At 46.8% G+C, this 20,922-nt stretch overlaps 1 protein-coding gene across 1 annotated transcript; it reads right to left on the reverse strand.

Moving 5' to 3' along the window:
• Nucleotides 1-2,184: 2,184 nt before the first annotated feature.
• LOC135379197 (WD repeat-containing protein 86-like) lies at nt 2,185-12,652 on the reverse strand. Its single transcript, XM_064612440.1, has 7 exons — nt 12,221-12,652; nt 11,807-11,939; nt 10,450-10,520; nt 9,414-9,578; nt 7,734-7,869; nt 5,823-5,926; nt 2,185-2,393 (listed from the first exon to the last, which is right to left on the reverse strand). The coding sequence occupies exons 1-7, from the start codon at nt 12,650-12,652 to the stop codon at nt 2,205-2,207; spliced, it is 1,230 nt and encodes a 409-aa protein (XP_064468510.1). The 3' UTR covers nt 2,185-2,204.
• Nucleotides 12,653-20,922: the final 8,270 nt, after the last annotated feature.

Consider the following 20,922-nt stretch of genomic DNA (forward strand, 5'->3'; position numbering starts at 1 on the left):
CGACGAAAAGCCACATTGCGGGTATTTTTTCAGCAACGACCTTACTTCGATCGAACTTTGTCGCTGTTCAGTGTTGTGTTGTGTCTGTTGTTCTTTCGTGTGTCAAACACTGGAGGTTCTGTGTGATGTGTGCTTTTTTTGTCCTTTTTAATGACGTATGCCCAACCAGCCCAACTCTCTTCAGATGCTTAACTCTGTTTCATTGGCCACCATGTCATCAGTGACGTCCCATATATCCAGGTCCTGCCCATATCACTAGCCCACCATAATTTTCTGCCTGCTGCTTATTCTCTCTCCATTTCCACCACTTCCCAATGCAGTATCGTTCATATCGTCAGGCAATGAACTTCTCTTTTCCCAGTGAATATTTTATTCGAAACTACGAGTAGGTATATTAGTATATAAAATGATCAGGTAGGCAAGACCGATGTGAATGTTCAGAATTTTATTTGACCAGAATTATTTTCGTACGCAAGATTGGGCGACAGTGAAAGCCATGTCGTAGTGGACACACTCGATTTCTTCACATACGCGAAAAAGAAAAATGTTTTTCGCTTGGCAGGATCGATAGGTTTGAAAGGCTGTTTGGCTACTTTGAGGAGATAACGTTATATGTGGACGGTCAGGAAAGGGAAAATAGGCTGGATCAGTTGTACAAAAGGTGGCAGTGTTTCATCGAAAAGGATTAAAAACTGGGCAGTTCGGTAGTACAGTACCTGTCGTCAAATCGCTAAAATCCCCTAGTGCCGGGGAGCTACACAGCGTGTGTGGCGTAGGTCCTTTTTAGCTCCTAGACACTGGGGGGATTTTAGCGATCTGAAGAGAAGTGCTTCATCCTCCTGCAAAAGGGCGTGAGGATGCTGTTGAGGGTAGAGTATACAAGAGGCGTGAAAGGAAGATGAGGCGCCTGTAAGTCAACATCCTTATTCCTATACCGAACTCTCGAACATCCGGTTTCGCGTCTGTTGATTCACAGGATCAGTGTCTCACAAATACATTTGCTTTGAAAAGTCACGCGGTGTGACAACATAAGCAAAAACCTTCCACCTCCCTGGTACACTGTAAACTGAAAAACACCCTTATGGGTGTAAATGGCTTGTCCTATAACTGACACCTTTTTTTACACCATATGGTCTTAGAACACCCTTTTCAGAGGGTGTATTCTGTGTAAGACACCCTTTGAAAGGGTGCTTTTCCTTGAAAATGCCTTCTTTTGCACCCTTTAAACACCCTTTAAGGAGGGTGTTTAACAACTTTACACCCTCCTAGAAGGGTGTTTAAAGGGTGCAAAAGAAGGCATTTTCAAGGAAAAGCACCCTTTCAAAGGGTGTCTTACACAGAATACACCCTCTGAAAAGGGTGTTCTAAGACCATATGGTGTAAAAAAAGGTGTCAGTTATAGGACGAGCCATTTACACCCATAAGGGTGTTTTTCAGTTTACAGTGTACCGAAGGTTGAAAAGGCGCCGAAATGATAAATCTGCAGATATTTGCGAATACACAGGGAGCTGTGTTTCGCCTGTCTTTTAATTCCTGGGTGATTTCACGCCGGATCAGGCAGGGTGGTCCGGTCGACTTCTCCATTTTTTTTTATTTCTAACATATATTAAAGCCTTGGCTCTCGGAGGCATCTTGGCGCTGAAAGTAGTTGAAAATCATTGGTGTTTTTTAATGAATCATCATTCAGATGTGGGCATTCAGCTGAATATGTCAAAGAGTTATGAAGATACGTGGCGTCAAACTGCGTAGGAAGCGCAATGGTCGAAATGCCCACATCTGAATGATGATTCATGAAAAAATAACCACTAATTCTTTGCAACTACTTTCAGCGCCAATACGCCTCCTAGGGACAATGCTTTAATATATGTTCCACCCTGCCTGATCCGGCGTGAAATCACCCTCCTTCCTCCCATTATCCAATGACCATCGGGAGCTCCAACGGCACAAAAGGCGCAAGAACTCTCTGGGGTTGCGACCTGTCTTCTGCTGACAAAATGTGATGCTTGGCGTCTGCTCCACAGGGGCAAACAATCTACGCGATCGAGTTTTGCGAACGATCTTGGCGTTCAATGTGTCACTGGATTTTTAACAAGACCAGCAGGAATAGAGAGAGAGAGAAAAAAAAACAACGCGCCAGATCATTCTCGTCGAACAGTAATGTTTGCGCCCGTGCCCCGACGATGCAATAGTTGGATGCCCTTTGTTCAACCTTCGTGAATGAACGGCTCCAGGAAGTTGACAGCCTTCTTGACTTCATCGCTATCTTCGGGTAGTTCTTCCTCTTCCAGCTCAAGGTCCTCTTCGCCAAAAACAGTTTCGTCGATGACGCCTGTTGTGTCCCAGACGAAAACGGCTCCGTCGTAGGAACCGGTGAACAGTCTCCCATCGACAACCTGCATGTGTAAAAGAGTCCTGCGTGTATGTAGCATGTCAAGGGCTGTACGTATAGTCCATGCCTGGTGCTCAGATCTCGGCGAAATAATACCCCTGTCACACGGGCAGTCTTCAATGATCATTGAAACCAATGACCATTGAAAATGCGTGTAGTGACACCAAGCGTGTGACGTGTCAACTTCCCAAAGAGTATTGGATTCAATGTTCCCCGACAGGTTGGCACGTTACACGCAAGGTGGCGCTACACGCATTTTCAATGACGATTGGTTTCAATGATCATTGAAGACTGCCCGTGTGACAGGGGTATAACTCACGGTACGCGCGATGATGTGATTTCGTTCGTCAGCGCGACTGTCTATCAAGAGGGTCGATAGGGTATCGGGGAAAGACCGCGACTCGCACTGTCCCCAGCAGCACCGAATATCCTCTGGCTGTACGAATAGTGTCGTCCTAACGGGTTCGTACGTCCGATGGATATCTGCGGGATGTCCATCGGACGTACGAATTCGTTAGGACATTATTCGTGCGTCCAGAGGATATTCGGTGTTGTTGGGGGGTCCTTATACGCGGTCATGGTGTAGCGTTCAGATGTGGCCATTTTGTACCGCGGTAACTCACGATCAGAATCATCCGGTAGACGGTTGAACGGCGTTGAACTCTCTGCCTGTACTGCCTCACGCGAAGGGCAATGTGGCCGCTTGTAGCTCGTATCACGAGCAAAATATTTGCAGTATACCCCTGCGACGGGCTCGGGCGAACATCATTGGGGACGATGAGGGTGGAACTCACAAGACAACGTCACACTCGCAACTGTCCAGCTCGAGCAGCTGACAACAAAACTTGCAGTGGGACCGCTGTGGGACGTCACTATACTGGAACTGACGACATAAGAGCACGGCTTGGGTGCAGTCGCGGTCGTTCACGACGCCAGCCAGCTGCCATGACGAATGTACTTCGGCGATCGTGAGTTATCTCGCCGAGGACTGCACTCTAAGAAAAAAAAAAAGAGTAAAACGGGGAGTAATCGCAGCTTCTACTCCCCTAGTCTGCAAATTACTCCCCATTTTAGTCCCCTAACCCGGCATTTAGTCCCGACATTTACTCCCCAGGACTGCAGAACGTCACTGAACTTTGCGAATGGTCTCCTGAATGCGACAGTCTACGTAAATATGTGCCCTTGGTCAATTTGAGCGGCATAAGGCTGTATAACTCAGACAACGTAGCAGTTTTCCAGCCACACAGAGTAAGAAACAGTTAGCGCATCTTTCTTCGCAAATTGTGCCCTATGTATGGCGCAAGATTTTATATCGCTCGATATATCGCGGCTGACGGTTTGCTTCAAAGTATTTTCATGCATGCACACGAATTATGTACTTGGGACTCTTACAACAGCGCGTGAAATGCAGTCTCCACTCTGTAACATTCATTTACTCCCGAAAGGGACTATTTTTTGTAGCAATGCATTTAGTCCCCAAAAGGAGTAAAATCACTCCTTTTTTTTTTCTTAGAGTGTGGTTGCGTCTCACAACAGTACTAACGCCTCAGTAAGTGGCAATAAACCTCTACCCGAGCAACGTCATCATGACGTTGACAGAGAGACTGAAACCGAAACAAATCGGAAGGGGAGGGCTGGGTTCCACGAATGGGCACTTGTTCGAGCTGCCTCCTGTTGAAAGAAAAGTAGGACCGAAGGTCGCGTCCCTTTCAGGGACCATCGTAATCCCCTCAAGACCGTGGCTTTCGGGCACGACCTTGTTTGCCTCTAGCTTCGAGCGTATAGTTCAACTCTACCAAATTGGTGGCGCTGTCGAACACTATGACGTCATTTGTTTACAAACGGGGATAGGTCTATTTCTTGTACGCGCTCTCTCTCTCTATGTGTTGCTGACCAGCTCCCGTGGCTCAGTGGTTAGCGTGCTGGCCATGTCATGTCGAGACTGGGAGGTACCCGGGTTCGAATCCCGGTGCCGGCTGTGCTGTCTGGGGTTTTTCCTGGGTTTTCCTCAGACGCTTTCAGACATATGTCGGCACAGTTCCCTTAGAAGTCGGCCCAGGACGCACATTCCCCCAGGGCGTGAGTCGTGACGTTGCCCACATACGTGAGGCCGACAACGGCAAGCCCTATCACCACCACCATCATCTGTGTTGCTGCGCTGTGGAAGTACCTGGCCTGAACTTGAAACGGTTACACGATAGGTTTCGTATGACTGTGTTTCCACTTCCCTCGCGTCGGGGAACCTCTTCTTCTGTCGCACACTAACCCCATACCCCCCTGCTTTTTCTGCTGTCCACGTCTGTAGGCCTCTTATAGCCAGAGTTGCTTCGCGGCGCTAGAACAGAATTAAAAAAAATGAGAAAAACTTGCACCTTGTGCCTTATGCCTCTCGGTTTTCCCTATACATCAAAAACTTGCAATCCCAGCAGCATCCCGCTGGGTGGCAGATCGCATCGGTTAATCACGTACCGAAAGTATCTCAACCCTCAGGACGACGCTTCAGTTCTCACAGCAGCTGAGGTCGATCCCGAAAGAAATGACAAGTTGTTAACAAGATGCGAGCTGCACACTGTAAACTGAAAAACACCCTTATGGGTGTAAATCGCTTGTGCTATAATTGATTCCTCTTTTTACACCGTATGGTCTGGAACACCCTTTTTAGAGGGTGTATCCCGGGTAAAACGCCTTTAAGGGTGCTTTTCCTTGAAAATGCCGTCTTTTGCACCCTTTATACACCTTTCTAGGAGGGTGTTTAACGATCTTACACCCTCCTAGAAGGGTGTTTAAAGGGTGCAAACAAGGGCATTTTCAAAGAAAAGCGCCCTTTGCAGGGGTGATTTACACGGAATACACCCTCTAAAAAGGCTGTTCCAGACCATGTACGGTGTAAAAATAGGTGTCAGTTATAGGACAAGCCATTTACACCCATAAGGGTGTTTTCCAGTTTACAGTGCCCTTAGGGCCAGTTCTCACTTGACGACGCCCGACGCGGCGTCGTGAGCGGGCGGCGGAAGTAGTGGCGCATTTCCGCCGCCCCGTCAGCGCGCACGATTTTCATGTTCCCACCACAGTGGCATTCCGTCGTGAAAAGCAGACGAAAAATCAGGAGGCGTGGCCGTTCTGGTCGCCAGCTGTCGTTCTCGGCAGCTCTCGCCGACGTCGTGAAAGAAGATCCTCATGGCAGTTTTTTTTTGGCTCGACGTCTCTCCTCTCCCGACTCCGGAAATGCGCGTCTATATCCGCCGCCCGCTCACGACGCCGCGTCGGGAGTCGCCAAGTGAGAACTGGCCCTTACGGAGGAAGAGGCGTAGGTCTACCAATCAGCAGTTGCTGATGCTGGTATTGTGAGAGGAAAGGTCTCGTTGACGACACAGGTTTGCTTATAGTTGGCCACTAATTCATTTACAATGCTGCTACATATGAAGTGACTCACCTCAATGCAGACGACACCGTTCTCGTGGCCTCGGAACGACCTCTTGAGCGTTCCAGATTTGGCTTCGTACATTCTGGCAACCTTGTCTCCGGAACCTGTGTATACTAGAGAGGGCCGAAAGAAACATCCAGTTTTGGGCCACCAACCACGACCTACTACGCGTAAATTCTAACGACCATGTTATAATCAGCCACCCCTATGAGAAGCCCGTCCGCATGATCCGCTAGGGGCGCTACTCATCGGCACGCGAGATCTGCATCACGATTGGACGATGGAAATTTGAACTCTGAACGCGCAGAAGCGTACGTACGACCACCGTAGCAGACGACAGCGATAGCTCCTATGAAAACGCGTAGAATGATGATGACAATCAACCTCAGAATGAAACATCTTCCATGGAATACCCACCGCTTGTACAGAAATACTAAGGTAAGCTAAAGTACAAAGTATTGTAGAAGTTGAGGAAGCAATAACTGGCACGATGAGTAGCGCCACTGCTACCTTCCAAAAATGCGGCGCTGGGAAGGGGTGCCTATGTGACATGGTCGTTATACAGTCAACCCTCGATTTATGAGCACCCTCGGTTCCCCGAAAGATCGTTCATAAATCGAGGGATTCATAAATCGAAAATTCCTTTAAGTGAGTAGTATCGAGCAAATGGAACAGTATTTTCGAGTTGGTATTGTGTTTATAATGCAATATATTGTGTAATTTTGCTTTCGACCATGCCTTCTGTTGTATCAATCTCACAAAGCACAGATGTTAGCGCATTCACACTCTGTTTATTATACAATACTAAATAGTTTAATTTTGCTTTGGACGATGCCTTCCGCTGTGTCAATCTTGGAAAGAGGAGATGTCAGCACATTCGTGCTCAACTGGTCTCGGATTTCCTCTGGGGTTTTTAAGCTATGTTTATTAATCTCCGGGTGACAGCGGACACCTTATTCATTAATTGAGGTCAGGAACACTTCTGCAAAAACCCGTTTGTTGTTCGGATTTCGAGGGGTTAAGAACCGAGAGTGCAATACCTGGAAAACGTTTTGTCTGTTCAGGCGTCATTCATAAGACCACGAATAATCCCTTTGAAGGTTTTTGTTGGCCTCGGAACGATCCGTTCATAAATTGAGGGCAAAAACGCTGGGCAACTCTTAGTTGGTTCCCAGAAATTCCATTCATTATTCGAATATCGAGGTTCATAAAACGAGGGAAAAATGCATGTAAAAAGTTTGGTTCCTCGTGCTAGTGTTCATAAAACGAGGGAATTCATAAATCGAAGGTTCATAAATCGAGGGTTGACTGTAATCTAGTAGGTCGTGCCCCCAACAAGCCGTTGATATTGCCGAGCGATCTGTGTTGCTACGGGGGGGAGGGGGGTTCACTTGACTCGTCCGGCCTTGCAAGCGTTTCAAGAACAACCGGAATTCCTTTCCAGAGCACCGTTTTCAAAGCACTGTGCATAGTCACCAGTGAATCAGGTATATTCCTAAATATGAGAATACCAGCTGTCCTTGCCTTCATTTTCTGAAAGACCTGCTCAGTCGGGGAGACGCACTCTTTTTTTTTTATCTCCAACCACCCGCTCATATAGCAAAGGTCGCCGCGCGGTGGTACACTCTTAGAAATGAACTTCACCACATAGCACGCTCCTAGCCAACCATCATCCCGAATGACAACGTTCTCGCCCCTGATTTGCTGAAAACGGGAGGAGGAGCCTATTTTGTGTCCATTATGCGCGGCACAAAATAGGCCCCTCCTCCCGTTTTCAACAAATCTAAGGCGAGAACGTTGTCATTCGGGGTGATGGTTGGCTAGGAGCGTGCTATGTGGTGAAGTTCATTTTTAAGAGTGTAGGCAAGTTTGCTCTACAACAACTATGGAACGGAGATACTGGAAAGAAAGAAAGCTTACACATCCGGTCGTGGTAGCGGATGCAGTCCACTGTGTGGTGATGACCCCTATACACTCGTGTGCATTCGCCAAACTCCATCACCCAAGCACGCGCGGTGTGGTCGGAGCTGCCTGAGTACAGCATGCGGCCATGAGCCTGCGAAACATTGAGCCTCTTAAAGAGGATTCTCAAATGGTGCATTCAAATGTACGTTGTCATAAATGGAAGGAATAAACGAAGGGTGTATTCGAGAATGGATAGAAGAGACGAGCTTTAACTTCTTTGAAGGGCCACGTTACCTGAGAAGGCCAATTAGAAGACGCCATATTGGGGGACACGCTAGGGGTACATCCATCCAGGGAATAGACCTCTACCGAAGAAACCTCACCGTGTCGTGACCATGACGTTGGTAGACATATATAGCGAAACCGAAAGAGCGCGGGCTGAGAACACCGCCGTTTCATAAAGACGTATTCCTTCACGAAGGTCAAGGGACGCGTCTTTGTATCAGTGCATACCTGGGTAGTAATGGCATTACTGTAATGAAATTACAGTAATGAATTACTTTTTCTGGTAATTTGTAATGTAATGCGTTACTTTTGACATCATGTAATTTGTAATGTAATTTAATTACATTTGGGCAGTAATTTTAATGACATTACTGATTACTTTTTACAAAAGAATCGAGCCTGTGTTCTGTGTTGGCACTTTGCAGAAAGAGAGTTGGCAACTGTTAAAAGAATTCCAACTGCCACAATGAATTTCCGCATCCTCAAGATCGTTGCGATTAAGCTCGCAGTGATGACTTTGTAATGTCATTACTTTTTCGTAGTAACTGTAATGTAATTTCATTACATTTCAATTGCAGTAATGAGTAATGTAATTTCATTACATTTGAATTGCAGTAATGAGTAATGTAATTTAATTACATTTTATAAGTAATTTACCCAGGTATGTATCAATGGTACCCACAAATGACGTCACGTGTTTTTAGTGGCTTTGGTGTCTTTATTCGCGTTCCCAGTCCAACCCGGAAAGGAAAGAAGGCCCCACCCAAGGGTTGCATCGTCTCGAAAGTCAATGTCGTAATCCTGCGCGGAATGTTGTTTGTTATTACGACTTCTACGACTGATACGACGACCCATACGACTTATAGTCCCCGCTTGCTTTGTACGGGGACACCGCGTGCAATCCGAGAGACACTCGTGCCCTTCAGGCTCCTGTAGATGGAAGAGCCTGGTGGCCATCTTTAGAAAGGGCTACCGGTAGAATGGAGCAAAACAAGGGCCATACAAGGTAATAAGCTATATTTGAACGTGGCTTTCCTGTGACTTATTGAGTTTTCTGCTATCGTAGTTCCAGTCTATCTAGTTGGCGGCGCTGTTGTACCATCTGACGTCACTCGTTTGTAAACAGGGAGAGGTCTACAGTCAAACTCATTTACAACGAAACTCAGGGGACAGCAAAAAAAAAAAAAATTGCACTAAAGGTATTTTTGTTAAAAAGGATGTCCATCATTGGACCTATAGGGCTCCAGCGGGACCGCAAAAAAAAATTGCTGTAGTGGTATTTTCGTTAAAAAGGTGTTCGCTATAAAGGAGTTTGACTGTATTCCGAAAATACCCTTTAAACGGCTACGCAGACAACTTTGCCCTACTATCCATCTTTTTTTTTTTTTTTCGATGATGATGCTGACGTACAAGAAGGCAAACGATGGCCCCCTGGTGTCCCGTCAGCACCCTCTGGCATTCTCCGCTTTTCAGGTACCAAGATCGTATGACACCGTCTCCGCCCCCGGTGAAAAGCAGTCGACCTTCGCTGTCCACCGCCATCGCGTTGATAGGTGCCGTGTGTCCCTTTAGAACCTGCAGCGCAGAACATACATGTAATATCCGTATATTGATGACTGCTTGTAAGTGAGGTACCCGCACGAAGAGTGCCATGAGGTACCAGGGGGGCTTGATCGCTTCATCGTCGTTACGGTCGTCACAAGCTAACGAGTGGCGGGAAATTTAAAAAGGTGAGCACGTGTACCACGGCCTTCAACGTATCGCGCGAAGAGCGCCGTGCAGGTGTTTTATCACGTGCCCACCTTTTTGAATTTTCCGCCACTCGTTAGCTTGTAACGACCGTAAGCGGGCGTTCACACGGGCCAACTTTGGAGTTGGTGGCAGTCGGCCGACATCACCAACCGTGACCAACTCGAGTTGGTGGGAATCGGTCGCCGAGCGAAAACTTCGGAGAGTTGGTGGTGGTCTGACCAATCAACGCGAGGAGCATTGCCACGTGACCCTCGAGTGCGTCAAGCGATTTCGTTCCTGTCGTACTGCCTGGCATGGACTCAAATCCTACAGGGGTACATGATAATTTTTAATTTTTTGGGGGTTGCTAGGGCCATATAAACATATCCATAGGCATTTTTTGAGATACTGGTGACCTTCTGGTGAAATAAAATGACTTCGTTTTGATTAATGACACTTAAAAAAAAAGTCACCAGCGACTTGAACCCATACAACCCGATTGCCGTAAGGTTGGTTGTGGGCGGAGCTAACGAGTTGGTACCTGTGAACGTGGAGACGGTACCGTCTTGAAGTTGGTCCAAAGACGTTGCTTCGAGTTGGTCTGAGTTGGTGCTGAAACTCGGCCCGTGTGAACGCCCCCTAGCGACGATGAAGCGATTAAGCCCCCCGGACACATAACTACACACATGTGTTAGAAAACGTATTGAGGACTAGCCTTGAGGCATTCGCAAGAGTACAGGTCCCATGTGCGTGCCGTGCAGTCGTGGGACCCCGTGATGACTATGTCGCCACTGTCCGCGTCGGCACCGATCACTGAGCTGGTGTCCGACGCCACGAATAAGACGGGGAAGACGCTCTTCGTGTGACCCTGAAGCGAGCACACGATCTCTTCAAGCAGAAGCTCACCCAGCGGGAGGATAAAAGACACAAGTTATTCACATGACGTCACAGTCTGATTTGCCGCCGCGATGACCGTCCTAACCCTAATCGAGCCAGTGTAAGTCCTGCGCCGTCTGCAGCGTCTGAGGGCACAGTCGGATTCATTCTTGTGTGTTATTACCAGTTTGTCTTGTACGTTATTACCGGTAGTGTTATTATGCAGTTTTTATATCCGAAGCAGTACATAGGCAGCGAGACGTCATGGCGGTGGTATTGCCTTCTGGGAGCCCTCTAGAGGGGTGACGTCACTGAATAAACCCTACATAGAGTGGTGATGCCATTTTTGTACCTAAGCGCTCGGAGAAATCACCATCCTGCACCGTTATAGGCAACATCTTTTTGAGGAACGATTTTGATCGGAACTTTGTCCCTGAATGGAAATTTTGAGTAATAACGCCCACTACGAAATGAACGAGCCTTTAAAGAGACTATGAAATTTCGGGAACCCCCATACTTTTTTTCGATGGAAACTGTTCTTCCCGCAGAGAAACTAATATGCCACAATTTTTTCCGGACGAAATCGCTCCACTCTGCGAGGAGCGCGCGCTGGAAATGTCTCTTCCGCGTTCCTCCTCTCCCGCGCATATTTCCCTGTCGACGGTGTAACTGTACGGACCGCACTTCGGTTCCCCGTTACGTCACCGGTGTTGCACAATGGCAAGTAATGCCGCGAGCTCGCGCTGTGGCTGCCGCCACTGCCGAAATCTGCCGATCGCGCGAAAGCTGCTGTCATGGAGATTTCCACTCCCGATGAACGCATACGCGGGATCCTACGGCGCATGCTCCTGGCGGGATTCCTCGGCTCGGCAACACGTCACGATGACGTGTTGCTGAGCCGGCCGCGGTCGCGTCAAGTTGCCCGTTGTGTCTCCGCTCGGCAGCTCGCCACGGCGCGGCGCCAGCTGTCCTTCCTTCGCCGCTCCGTTTAAATTCGCTCCCGAGAAATCCGCTCGCGCGACGAAAGTAAAATTTCGGTTCTAGACTCAGAAAAATGTCTTCTTTCGAACGAAACGAAGAAAAAAATCGTTTCATAGTCCCTTTAACGCAATTTACGATGAACTTGTGGTGGGCATTTTAGTGCCCCTTTAGGATGCTCACCATAAAGACAGCGATGCGGTCGTTGTGAGTCAAACTTGGCCGTTGCTCTTCCTCGTTGTCGTCCCCGTTGTCGTCGCTCTCAGGATCCTCCTCTTGGCTTTGGGATCCGTTGAGACCCACGGGTTCGGGTTGACTCACTTGGGCCAACATTTGGCGTTCCAGTTCTTCCTGAAATGCGCCGCCAAAAGGATTTGGATGGCAGAGCAACGTAAATGCTTAATCCTAATGCTTAATCGTTTTCAACAAATCAGGGGCGAGAACGTTGTCATTCGGGATGATGGTTGGCTAGGAGCGTGCTATGTGGTGAAGTTCATTTTTAAGAGTGTACAAAAGGTGTTACAGACAACACGTTGAAATCGCCGTTTGGAGCCGACACAGTCTCGCTTGCTACACTTCATAGCTCCTTTAATCTAGCAACACTGACATGGCTAGAAGGAGGAAAATCTCACCTGCAGTATAACGTCCGCACTGAAATGCCACGCTATGGCCGTCTTGTCATGCGAAGTGCTGAACACGAAATCTCCCGTACACAGGACCCGATTGACTCGAGCCGTATGGCCGTGATACGTGTACACGCAGCGCGCATCCACAATGGACCATTTCTTGAGCGTCTTGTCCGCCGACGCGGTCACCACGTAGTTCCCGTGAACGACCGCGTGGGTTACGTAGCTGGTGTGGCCCTGGAGCGTGCCCAGGAGCTCCACGGGCGTGGACTGGGTGCTCCACAGGTTCACCGTCTCGTCTTCGCTGCCCGTCGCCAGTAGAGAGTAGTCTTCGCTAAGAGCTGTACAGTTGATGCCGCCCCCGTGAATTTCGAGCTTCTCTATGAGGAAACCCTTGATGATGGTTGGCTGTGTGGTCCTCGAAGAGGCACAGCCCATCGATTTTCACTGTGCTGCTGCTGCGGGGATAGCTTACAAGCTATATGGGAAGAGTGAGAATACGTCTCTGTACAAAGCGCCTTCTTTGGAGGTAGCGAAATGAGCCACACTGTAAACTGAAAAACGCCCTTATGGGTGTAAATGGCTTGTCCTATAACTCACACCACTTTTTACACCGTATGGTCTGGAACACCCTTTTTAAAGGGTGTGTTCTGTGTAAAACATGCTTTTCCTTGAAGATGCCGTATTTTGCACCCTTTAAACACCCTTTAGGATGGTGTTAAGATTGTTCAACGCCCTCCTAAAAGGGTGTATAAAGGGTGCAAAAGACGGCGTTTTCAAGGAAAAGTACCCTTTCGAAGGGTGTTTTACACAGAATACGCCCTCTAAAAATGGTGTTCCAGACCATACGGTGTAAAAAGTGGTGTGAGTTATAGGACAGGCCATTTACACCCATGAGGGTGTTTTTGAGTTGACAGTGCACTATTTTCCGGTGCATGGTGTGGTACAATGTGTCACTGAGAGGCACGTTATAGGGTAAATGAGGCAGAATGACACACAAATACGCAACTCAGCGTAATTTTCTATGTATACTCCTATTTAAAAAACAAAAACAGAAAACATAGGAGAGGTCTTAGGGGTCTTGCGTTTGGACCTGTAAATATGAAAGCAGTAGACAAAGTCTGGATAACAAAAAATAAAAATATAGTGTAAAATTTAAAAGTCACAATCTTCTCATTGGGCTCTGACCTTCGGTGTAAAATGAAATAAACCGTACTAATTAATTCTTACAATGAAAGCAGGCAAAGTGAACGTCGTGGATACCCAACACATATACGGTACCTTTGGTAGATATTGGCTCCTACAAAACACAGGAGCCGGCTACTCAAAAAACACTTCATACTAAAACTCAGTAAGATTAAAACGTTAGAGGCGCTGCAGTGTCCACAAGAAATGTCATTAAAGCAGCTGTCAGCACGCTGTCATATTTCGCGTTGCAAAATCTCAGTCAATAGGAGGCAGCGAACAAGTGCCCATTCGTGGAACCCAGCCCTTCTCTTCCGATTTGTTTCGGTTTCAGTCTGTCTACCAACGTCATGATGACGTTTCTCCGGTTTCTATTTGCCTTAGAACACCAGATAAATCGTGACAATAATTTATGTTCGACCAGGTCCCCATAAACAACCCGAAGGTCTGGAAAATATTGCACCAATCCTAAATAAATACATAAATACAAACTACGACACGGGGTGATTCACAGCTGGAGAGTAGATACCCCATTACATGCGTAACATTAGACGAGAGACGTGAGAATGAAGTTAAATATGGCTATGTATACAGCTCGGGACAAAAGTTCTCGGAGCACAGGGGTGTCGCAATTTCCTTTGGCGCAGCGGTAACGCGTGCGCTTGGAGACTGGGAGGTCCGCGGTTCGAATCCGCGGGCCGGCTGTGCCGTCTGGGGTTTTTCCTGGGTTTCCCTCAGATGTGTAATAGGCGTATGCCGGCACAGTTCCCCTGAAGTCGGCCCATGGACGCAGCTATCCTCCCCCCGAGCGGATTCCGCTCGGTCTTCCACTTCACCCTCTCCTCTCCTCCTCTCCACCACCTTTCCCTTCCCGAGAAACATGCCGCCTAATCAGGCAGGCAGACCTCTCGGGTTCCTCCCAACGACACTCCTCCTCCTCCTCCTCCCGATATGCCGCAGCGTGTGAATGCTCAACGTAACACGAATCGGAACTTCGGCTCCGTGAGCAGTGCTTTCGGTTTTCGCTTTTTCTTCCACTAGAATATTCCGTGAGGATGTCGCTCGTGCGAATACACGGTAAAGCGTCTGGAGCACACCGGTAGACACAAGAAACCGCATGAGCATTAGAAGACCTCGACGGTGTTGCACAAGGTTCCGACATGGCCCTATATAATTACAGCCAGGTTGAATGTATGCCTGCTAGCAGTATTGAACTGAGCACAGAGTAGCCGCTTCTCCGCTTCGTAGAGATCACATTATATCAGGACATGCTCAACGTATCGCCACGAAGCCACATTTAGAGCATATATAGGCATTGTGGCGTGAAGGCTACATCGACCAAGTCCGAAGTCAAAGACGGAGCGGAGCCCACACTTATCACCTTTTTAAGAAACTGGAGTAATAAAATTTTCTCCTTTCTATACGAATATCAACTATTGTTTTTTTTTCTTCTTAAATCTGAATTGCACAAGAATAGGACAACGTTATAGGGATAATCGCAAATACCCCTGTCAGACGGGCACATATACGGCCTTAACGGTCACGGCCGTAAATGCATACTGTCATTAACTTCCTGCCAGACGGTCAGCAACCAGCAGACAGCAACCAGCAAACAGCCTTTGCGACAAAACTGAGGTAGAAGGGTAACGGCGTTCCCGCAAGGCAGTCTACGGCATTCCATCGAAACTGCCCAAGCCTCGCTACCAAGCACACCATAAACAAGATTTAGCACATTTAATTCAATTCGAAATAAAATGCTTTTTACCCGACGTAATGTTGTCGTCTTCTTTTTTTTTCGTGTTTTTCTGGCGTTTTTGCACTTTGCTTCGCTTTTTATCCCATCTGTACAAGTGCTACGTTTGTAGTTACACCCTCGAACCACTGCACGCGGCATCGCACCGTGTCGTCTGCATCCAAAAAAGTCAGACACCACTCAAAAAAATATCCAAAGCACTTAAAAGCAAATATAGTTTGCTGTTGTATTTGGAAAATACCAACAAAACGTTGTTTTCGTGTACTTTCAATAAGAAAAAGCGTGATTTCGTTACATTACATTCAACGTTCACAGACTTGTTTATCGACGTAGACATCACCGACAAAATGCCTTCACGAATACCGTCTGGCAGCTCCCCAGAGCTTAGGGCCGTATATAGCTTACAGCCATTCCTTAATGCCGTAAATTTAAGGGCCGTACATGTGCCCGTCTGACAGAGGTATTAACGCGCACACTTCCATGTGCACTAAACAAGTTCAAACTATGCAATATATCTAAAAACAACACTGGACATGAAAGAAAACACGGTCGAAAACACCATCAGACCACTTGGCAGTACATTGCCGCAATCACACGTGTGCTGCTCTGCTTAACCAAACTGCAATTATACACACAGGGATCAGACGGTTCGGGAGTTTTTTTCATCACGGCGCACGTGGAAGCTTGCGTCATGTCGCCTTCGATCGCGCTCGTGCAAGACGAAGCTCAGTATCTACGTACCGGCTGGCAACCGGGAAGAACACATCCTACTACTACCGAAGGGACCAGAGCAGCAACCCAAGCAGCACAATGTACTGAAAGTCGAGTGCAATGGGGGTGGACAGGTAGGTGCAAGGCGTTGAACAGACCCGTGAAACTAAAAACCATGGATAAGACACATACCTTCCACCCCTATTGCACTCGACTTGCAGTACATTGTGCTGCTTGGGAAGATAGCCATGTTCGTTAACCATGCATCGGGATGGATGGGCTTCGTTAGCGCGTAGCTGGATAGCCAGGTTCGTTATTCTGCCTTATCAGGGGGCTTAATCACTTGCACGCGTTAGGAGCTAACGAGAGGCGGGGCACTTGTCGAGAAGGGCACGTGATAAAACACTTGCACGGCGCTCTTCGCGCGATACGTGAAGGGCGTGGGATACGTCACGCGCAATGTGTCACGTGCCCATCTTTTTTAATTTCCTGCCCGCGTTTTTGAATTTCCCGCCGCTCGTTAGCTCATAACGACCCTAACGACGATGAAGCGATTAAGCCCCCAGATCCCTTTGTGTTTGTTACGTCTACATCGCGTGAAAAGTCATCCATAAAAATCACCAGTTGCACATGGGATAGCTTCGCCAATACTCCTGGTGGTTACCGTGGTACAGGGAGCATCCCAATGAAGACTGCTGAGAGATGCTCCCATGTTTTCTGTGGTGGGCAGTACTGCTCTTGGACTATACCCAAATCCGAGAACAAGAGGGTTAGCACACCTCTCATTCTCTTCCCCCTCCCCTGGGTGCACCAAGCCGCCACTCCAGAGCACGCTGACCGCACCGTGCCCCTACATCACCCCACCACCAAACCACCAGTTGAGAGTTTGTAGTGAGTCGTCCGTGTCACTACCTTTGCTCGTCCTAACCACCCTGTTGTCGTCGTCTGCTGTTCTGCAAATTATTTTCAAGTATGTATACCAACTATCCCAGCTTGTTCCATTAGTACAATATCTTCATGTTGGGGGAAAAAAATAATAGGGAGAGATTGGATTCAAGATGTTTTCTCGTATTGTCCGTTGCGTGAATGTTCTAAGCCATGGAGATACAACAGGGCGAAGGCTTATTTATAAAGTGAAATTTGGAAGAAACTGCATGTTGGGGCCTTATCATGCTCGGGAGCACCTATTGGGGTCAGGATAGAACACGTACCCTGGCATTCGATCCTCGGCATTCCTGTTTTAAATTCCCCCTTTTTTTTTTCAGAAGCCATAGACAAATGGTATTCACTGCCTTCTGCTGTAGTTGAATGTAACACTGTCACTGATTTTTTGAGCGCTTCATTACAGTGTGATATACTGTAAGTACTTATATATACCACTTGTCTTGTGAATATTCCCTCTCCTGTTTTGGTCCCATAGGAACTGACAGTATGTATAAATAAATAAATAAATAATAATTCAGCGAAACACACCAAGAAGCCCGGCACTTTTGAATGCCGATGAACTTTTGACGTCATTATGGGGGGGGGGGGATTTATTGGCAGAAAAAAAAAAAAAGAAAGGGAAAAGGTCAGCCATGCAGCGCGCCGGCTTGCTATTCCCTAAACAAAAAAAAAAGAATAAGAGGAAAAATATAAACAAGAAAGAAAAAGAAATAACGAAAAGACAAATAAATAAGTAAACAAAAAAAAAAGAAAGAGCATTATGGGCGCCAACAAACACTCCTCGTGTATCTGTTCCGTTTTCAAGAATATATGAACCAACATAGGGAAACCTTTCCAAAAAGAGAAGGACGTAAAAGGAGTGATAGGCCGCGCCGGCACTCCCGAACACGGTGAGTCAAGACACTTTTCCTCAGATATAGGTGGCTCAGAGATGTACAAAATACGGCGCAAAAGTATTTAAAATGAGATACTAAATACTCCGCGTAAAAAGTATGTAGAATAGAGTACAAAATACTCTTTAAAGTACTTTAGCATTAGCTCTAAGTGAAACCGCGTATTCTGAACGTGGCCGTACAAATGAAAGGAATAAACTTCATGCGCCATACTTAAGCATACCTTTTATTTGCAAGGTCTCGGTGTCAAGTAATGTTTGGAGAACTCAAGTAAACTTTATGGTAATATGTTCTGACCCAAAACTTTGTAATTCCTCTTGTATGTCAGCCTAGTCTTTCAACTTCTGGCGCGCGTTTATTGCTTTGGTGACCAAGGAAATAAATGCCCGGATTCTCCTATATCTAATCCTCTGGCCATTCACCTGGTAATATGAATAGCAACCGTTTTCTAACGAAGGGGTCGGGCTAGTGACAAGTAAGACCAAGCGTGGGACCAGCCTATTGTACCAAATGCGTGAATTCCCACGAAAAAATAAAGAAATAAGGGGGTTAAGTTCCAGTGAGCTGAAAATCTGGACACGGTGGGTAAGTGGGCAGGATACGGCTTGACGAGGAAGGAAAGTATTAGTAGCAAATACAGAAAAAAAAAGTATTTTAAATACTTCAAAAATACTCGTCGCAAAAGGTATTGAGTAGAGTACCAAAATACCAGAAAGAGTATTTAAAATACTGTATTTTGAGTACGTACTCAAGTCTAAGTTGGCTCTCCTTACGTATAATCTGCGCTCCGAGCATAATTTTACGCAACTTTTGTCAGTAAACAATTGAGGAAAGTCTCAGGCTGTGTTGACTTTTTTTTTTTTTTTCTCTCAAGAGTGTAGTGCACTAGTGAAGCACGACGTGCACAGCAGACATTACTTGCACATGCACCTTTTCTACGAGATAACACGAAAAAAAAAAAAGTCAAGTAAATTGTCACAATGATGACACCCTTCAGTCTTCTGACTGTTCTAGAAGCAGGAGCATGTTGCGCCAAAAATTGGAGGCCGCTTCCCGCGTGGACACCACGGCCAACTACGTCATTTTTACCGCTTCCCAGCGCCGCAATTTGGAAGCGTTTGTTGCTTCTTCGCTATAATAGCTCATCACCTCCCAGCTACAGTCACAACCCGAAGTTTTGAGGCCAACAACGGCTCACATCATTACCCTACGGTAGGATTTTTGTACAGGCATTTTCCTACCAGTAACTGTAACGGGAGTTTGCCAATCAGGTTCCCGTAGCGGACCCTGTCTAGGAATTCTGAGATGGTCGTTGGTATTTAGTACCTGTAGGCTTCTTCGTTTTCGGGTTTTATGATTTTTCAAATTCGGGGGGTAAAAATCGGGCGCTTCGATCTCTGTTTGATATGTCATCGGAGAATTTTCGGGTGAAACGAAAGGCATATGGAACAAGCCGGAGCCGTGATACTGGGACGAAAAACAAGAATCTTTATATTGCCGCTCGAAACTGGGGCAGTGAATGCCGGTGGTATTCAAACACTTGTCCAAGCTCCACAAAAGTTAGTCTTCTTCCTTTTTCTTTTCTTTTTTTCCTGCATGAGGGGATTATGAAAGGAGGACAAATAGGTTGTCACAAATAGCTCTCTCTGCTTATATGATGATTCACTTTTCCGAGGACTTACCTACAACCACAAACTGAAGGACCGCAAGGATTTCGGGTAGATATCTGGTTTCACCCGAATTCTTAGAAACTTGTTTGGGCGGGGATGGGGGGGAGAAAACTATCGGGAAAAATCGGGTTTTACCCGATAAACGAAGAACCATAAATGTACGTAGGAAGGGAGTTGCCTCAAGACAGAAGCCGCCGATATTTCGAAGAGAGACTGTTCTTCTTCTGGGCACCGTTCTGCATGGCCACTGCTTTCTGCTCTCTTTATTGCATGCCACAACTTTGTATTACAAATATATATATATATAAAATAAAAATAAAAAATAGAACCTTTGCTCGTTCTGGAATTTTCCCCACGTAACCACTAACATCCTTATCTTGCGCTATGCTTGCCAATTCTTCCCTGTTGTCCCGTTTCGTCCACGTGTTCGTGAACCTTCCATTTTTCTGTAACCGGTCTGTAGCCTAGATCACTACGTTCTTCACGTAATCCCCTCCACACTCTAACAAAGCAGCCATTCATTCCGGCCGTAGAAGCCCGTACGGACCCTTTCTTCCCTCCGGGCTGTTGACCCACAATTCGCATGAACCTTTAAACACGTCACACCTAACCCTTTAAATACCATGCCAATGATGAGGACGCGGTGCCCAGAAGAACAGTCTCTGTTCGAAATATCGGCGGCTTCTGTCCTGAGGCAACTCCCTTCCTACATCTCTACCGGTTCGCTGGGTTTCTACCCATCTACATAAATGTACGTAGTAGGTCGTGGTGTAAAAAAAAAAAAAAGAAAAAAGAAAAAAAAGTTAGGTCAGAAAGACGCCGCTTTGTGTCTTGCAAGCGTGCAGTATGGAAAGTATAGGAAAGGCTCACTTTTTTGGAACGTCCCTCGTGGCAGCTCCGAAACATCTGAGCCCGAGCTGTGTGGTCCGTTGCCCGGGAGACGGAAAGCACTGAACCGATTCCGTGCTTTTCCATCACGATTCGCTGAACGCACCGCATTGTATACACTGCAACGTGCTGCTTAGCGGAAGTCGCCCAGAAAGGTACTTACAGTGACCGCGCAAATTGTAGCACTTCCGTAATGCTTTTTGTAGTTATATATGCGCTTTTCCGTCGGTTGCGCTTTGTACATTGTTTTTCTGTTTAAGTTTCAATTTTCTTATTTAATGTCCGTTACCTTTAAAAACTAGCGGAGTTGTATAGTCACTGGGATGGAAAGTAACCGTTCCTTTTCTGCTTTTTCGTTTCCTCTTTTTCTTCCCCCATTTTCCATTCTTTTTTGGAATAGCAAGCCGACCTCCGTCTGGCTGACCTTTCCTTTCTTTTGACTGAAACACAAACAGACGAACACAACGCAAGCCTCAGGGTACCTAAGAACAAGATCGACTGAAATATATGGCAGTCGTCGAAAACGCCAGACGTACGTCGACAGGTGCGGAGTTCGATTCCCACCGTCTTTTTTTTTTTCCTTCTTCTTTTACGACTGTTTTTTTCATATTTCAACTGTTTGTCGACTGTCGACATATGTCGACTGTTTTTACGATATTTCAA

This window comes from Ornithodoros turicata, chromosome 1, assembly GCF_037126465.1.
Source record: "Ornithodoros turicata isolate Travis chromosome 1, ASM3712646v1, whole genome shotgun sequence".
NCBI classification, from domain to species: domain Eukaryota; kingdom Metazoa; phylum Arthropoda; class Arachnida; order Ixodida; family Argasidae; genus Ornithodoros; species Ornithodoros turicata.

Excerpts from the sequence above, each read along its gene's own strand:
- LOC135379197 (XM_064612440.1), bottom strand. The coding sequence starts at position 12,652 with ATGGGCTGTGCCTCTTCGAGGACCACACAGCCAACCATCATCAAGGGT. Across the intron at positions 7,870-9,413 it reads GGGCCATCGTTTGCCTTCTT|GCTCATGGCCGCATGCTGTA; the intron begins GTACGTCAGCAT and ends AATGTTTCGCAG. Across the intron at positions 5,927-7,733 it reads CCGCTACCACGACCGGATGT|TATACACAGGTTCCGGAGAC; the intron begins GTAAGCTTTCTT and ends GGCCCTCTCTAG.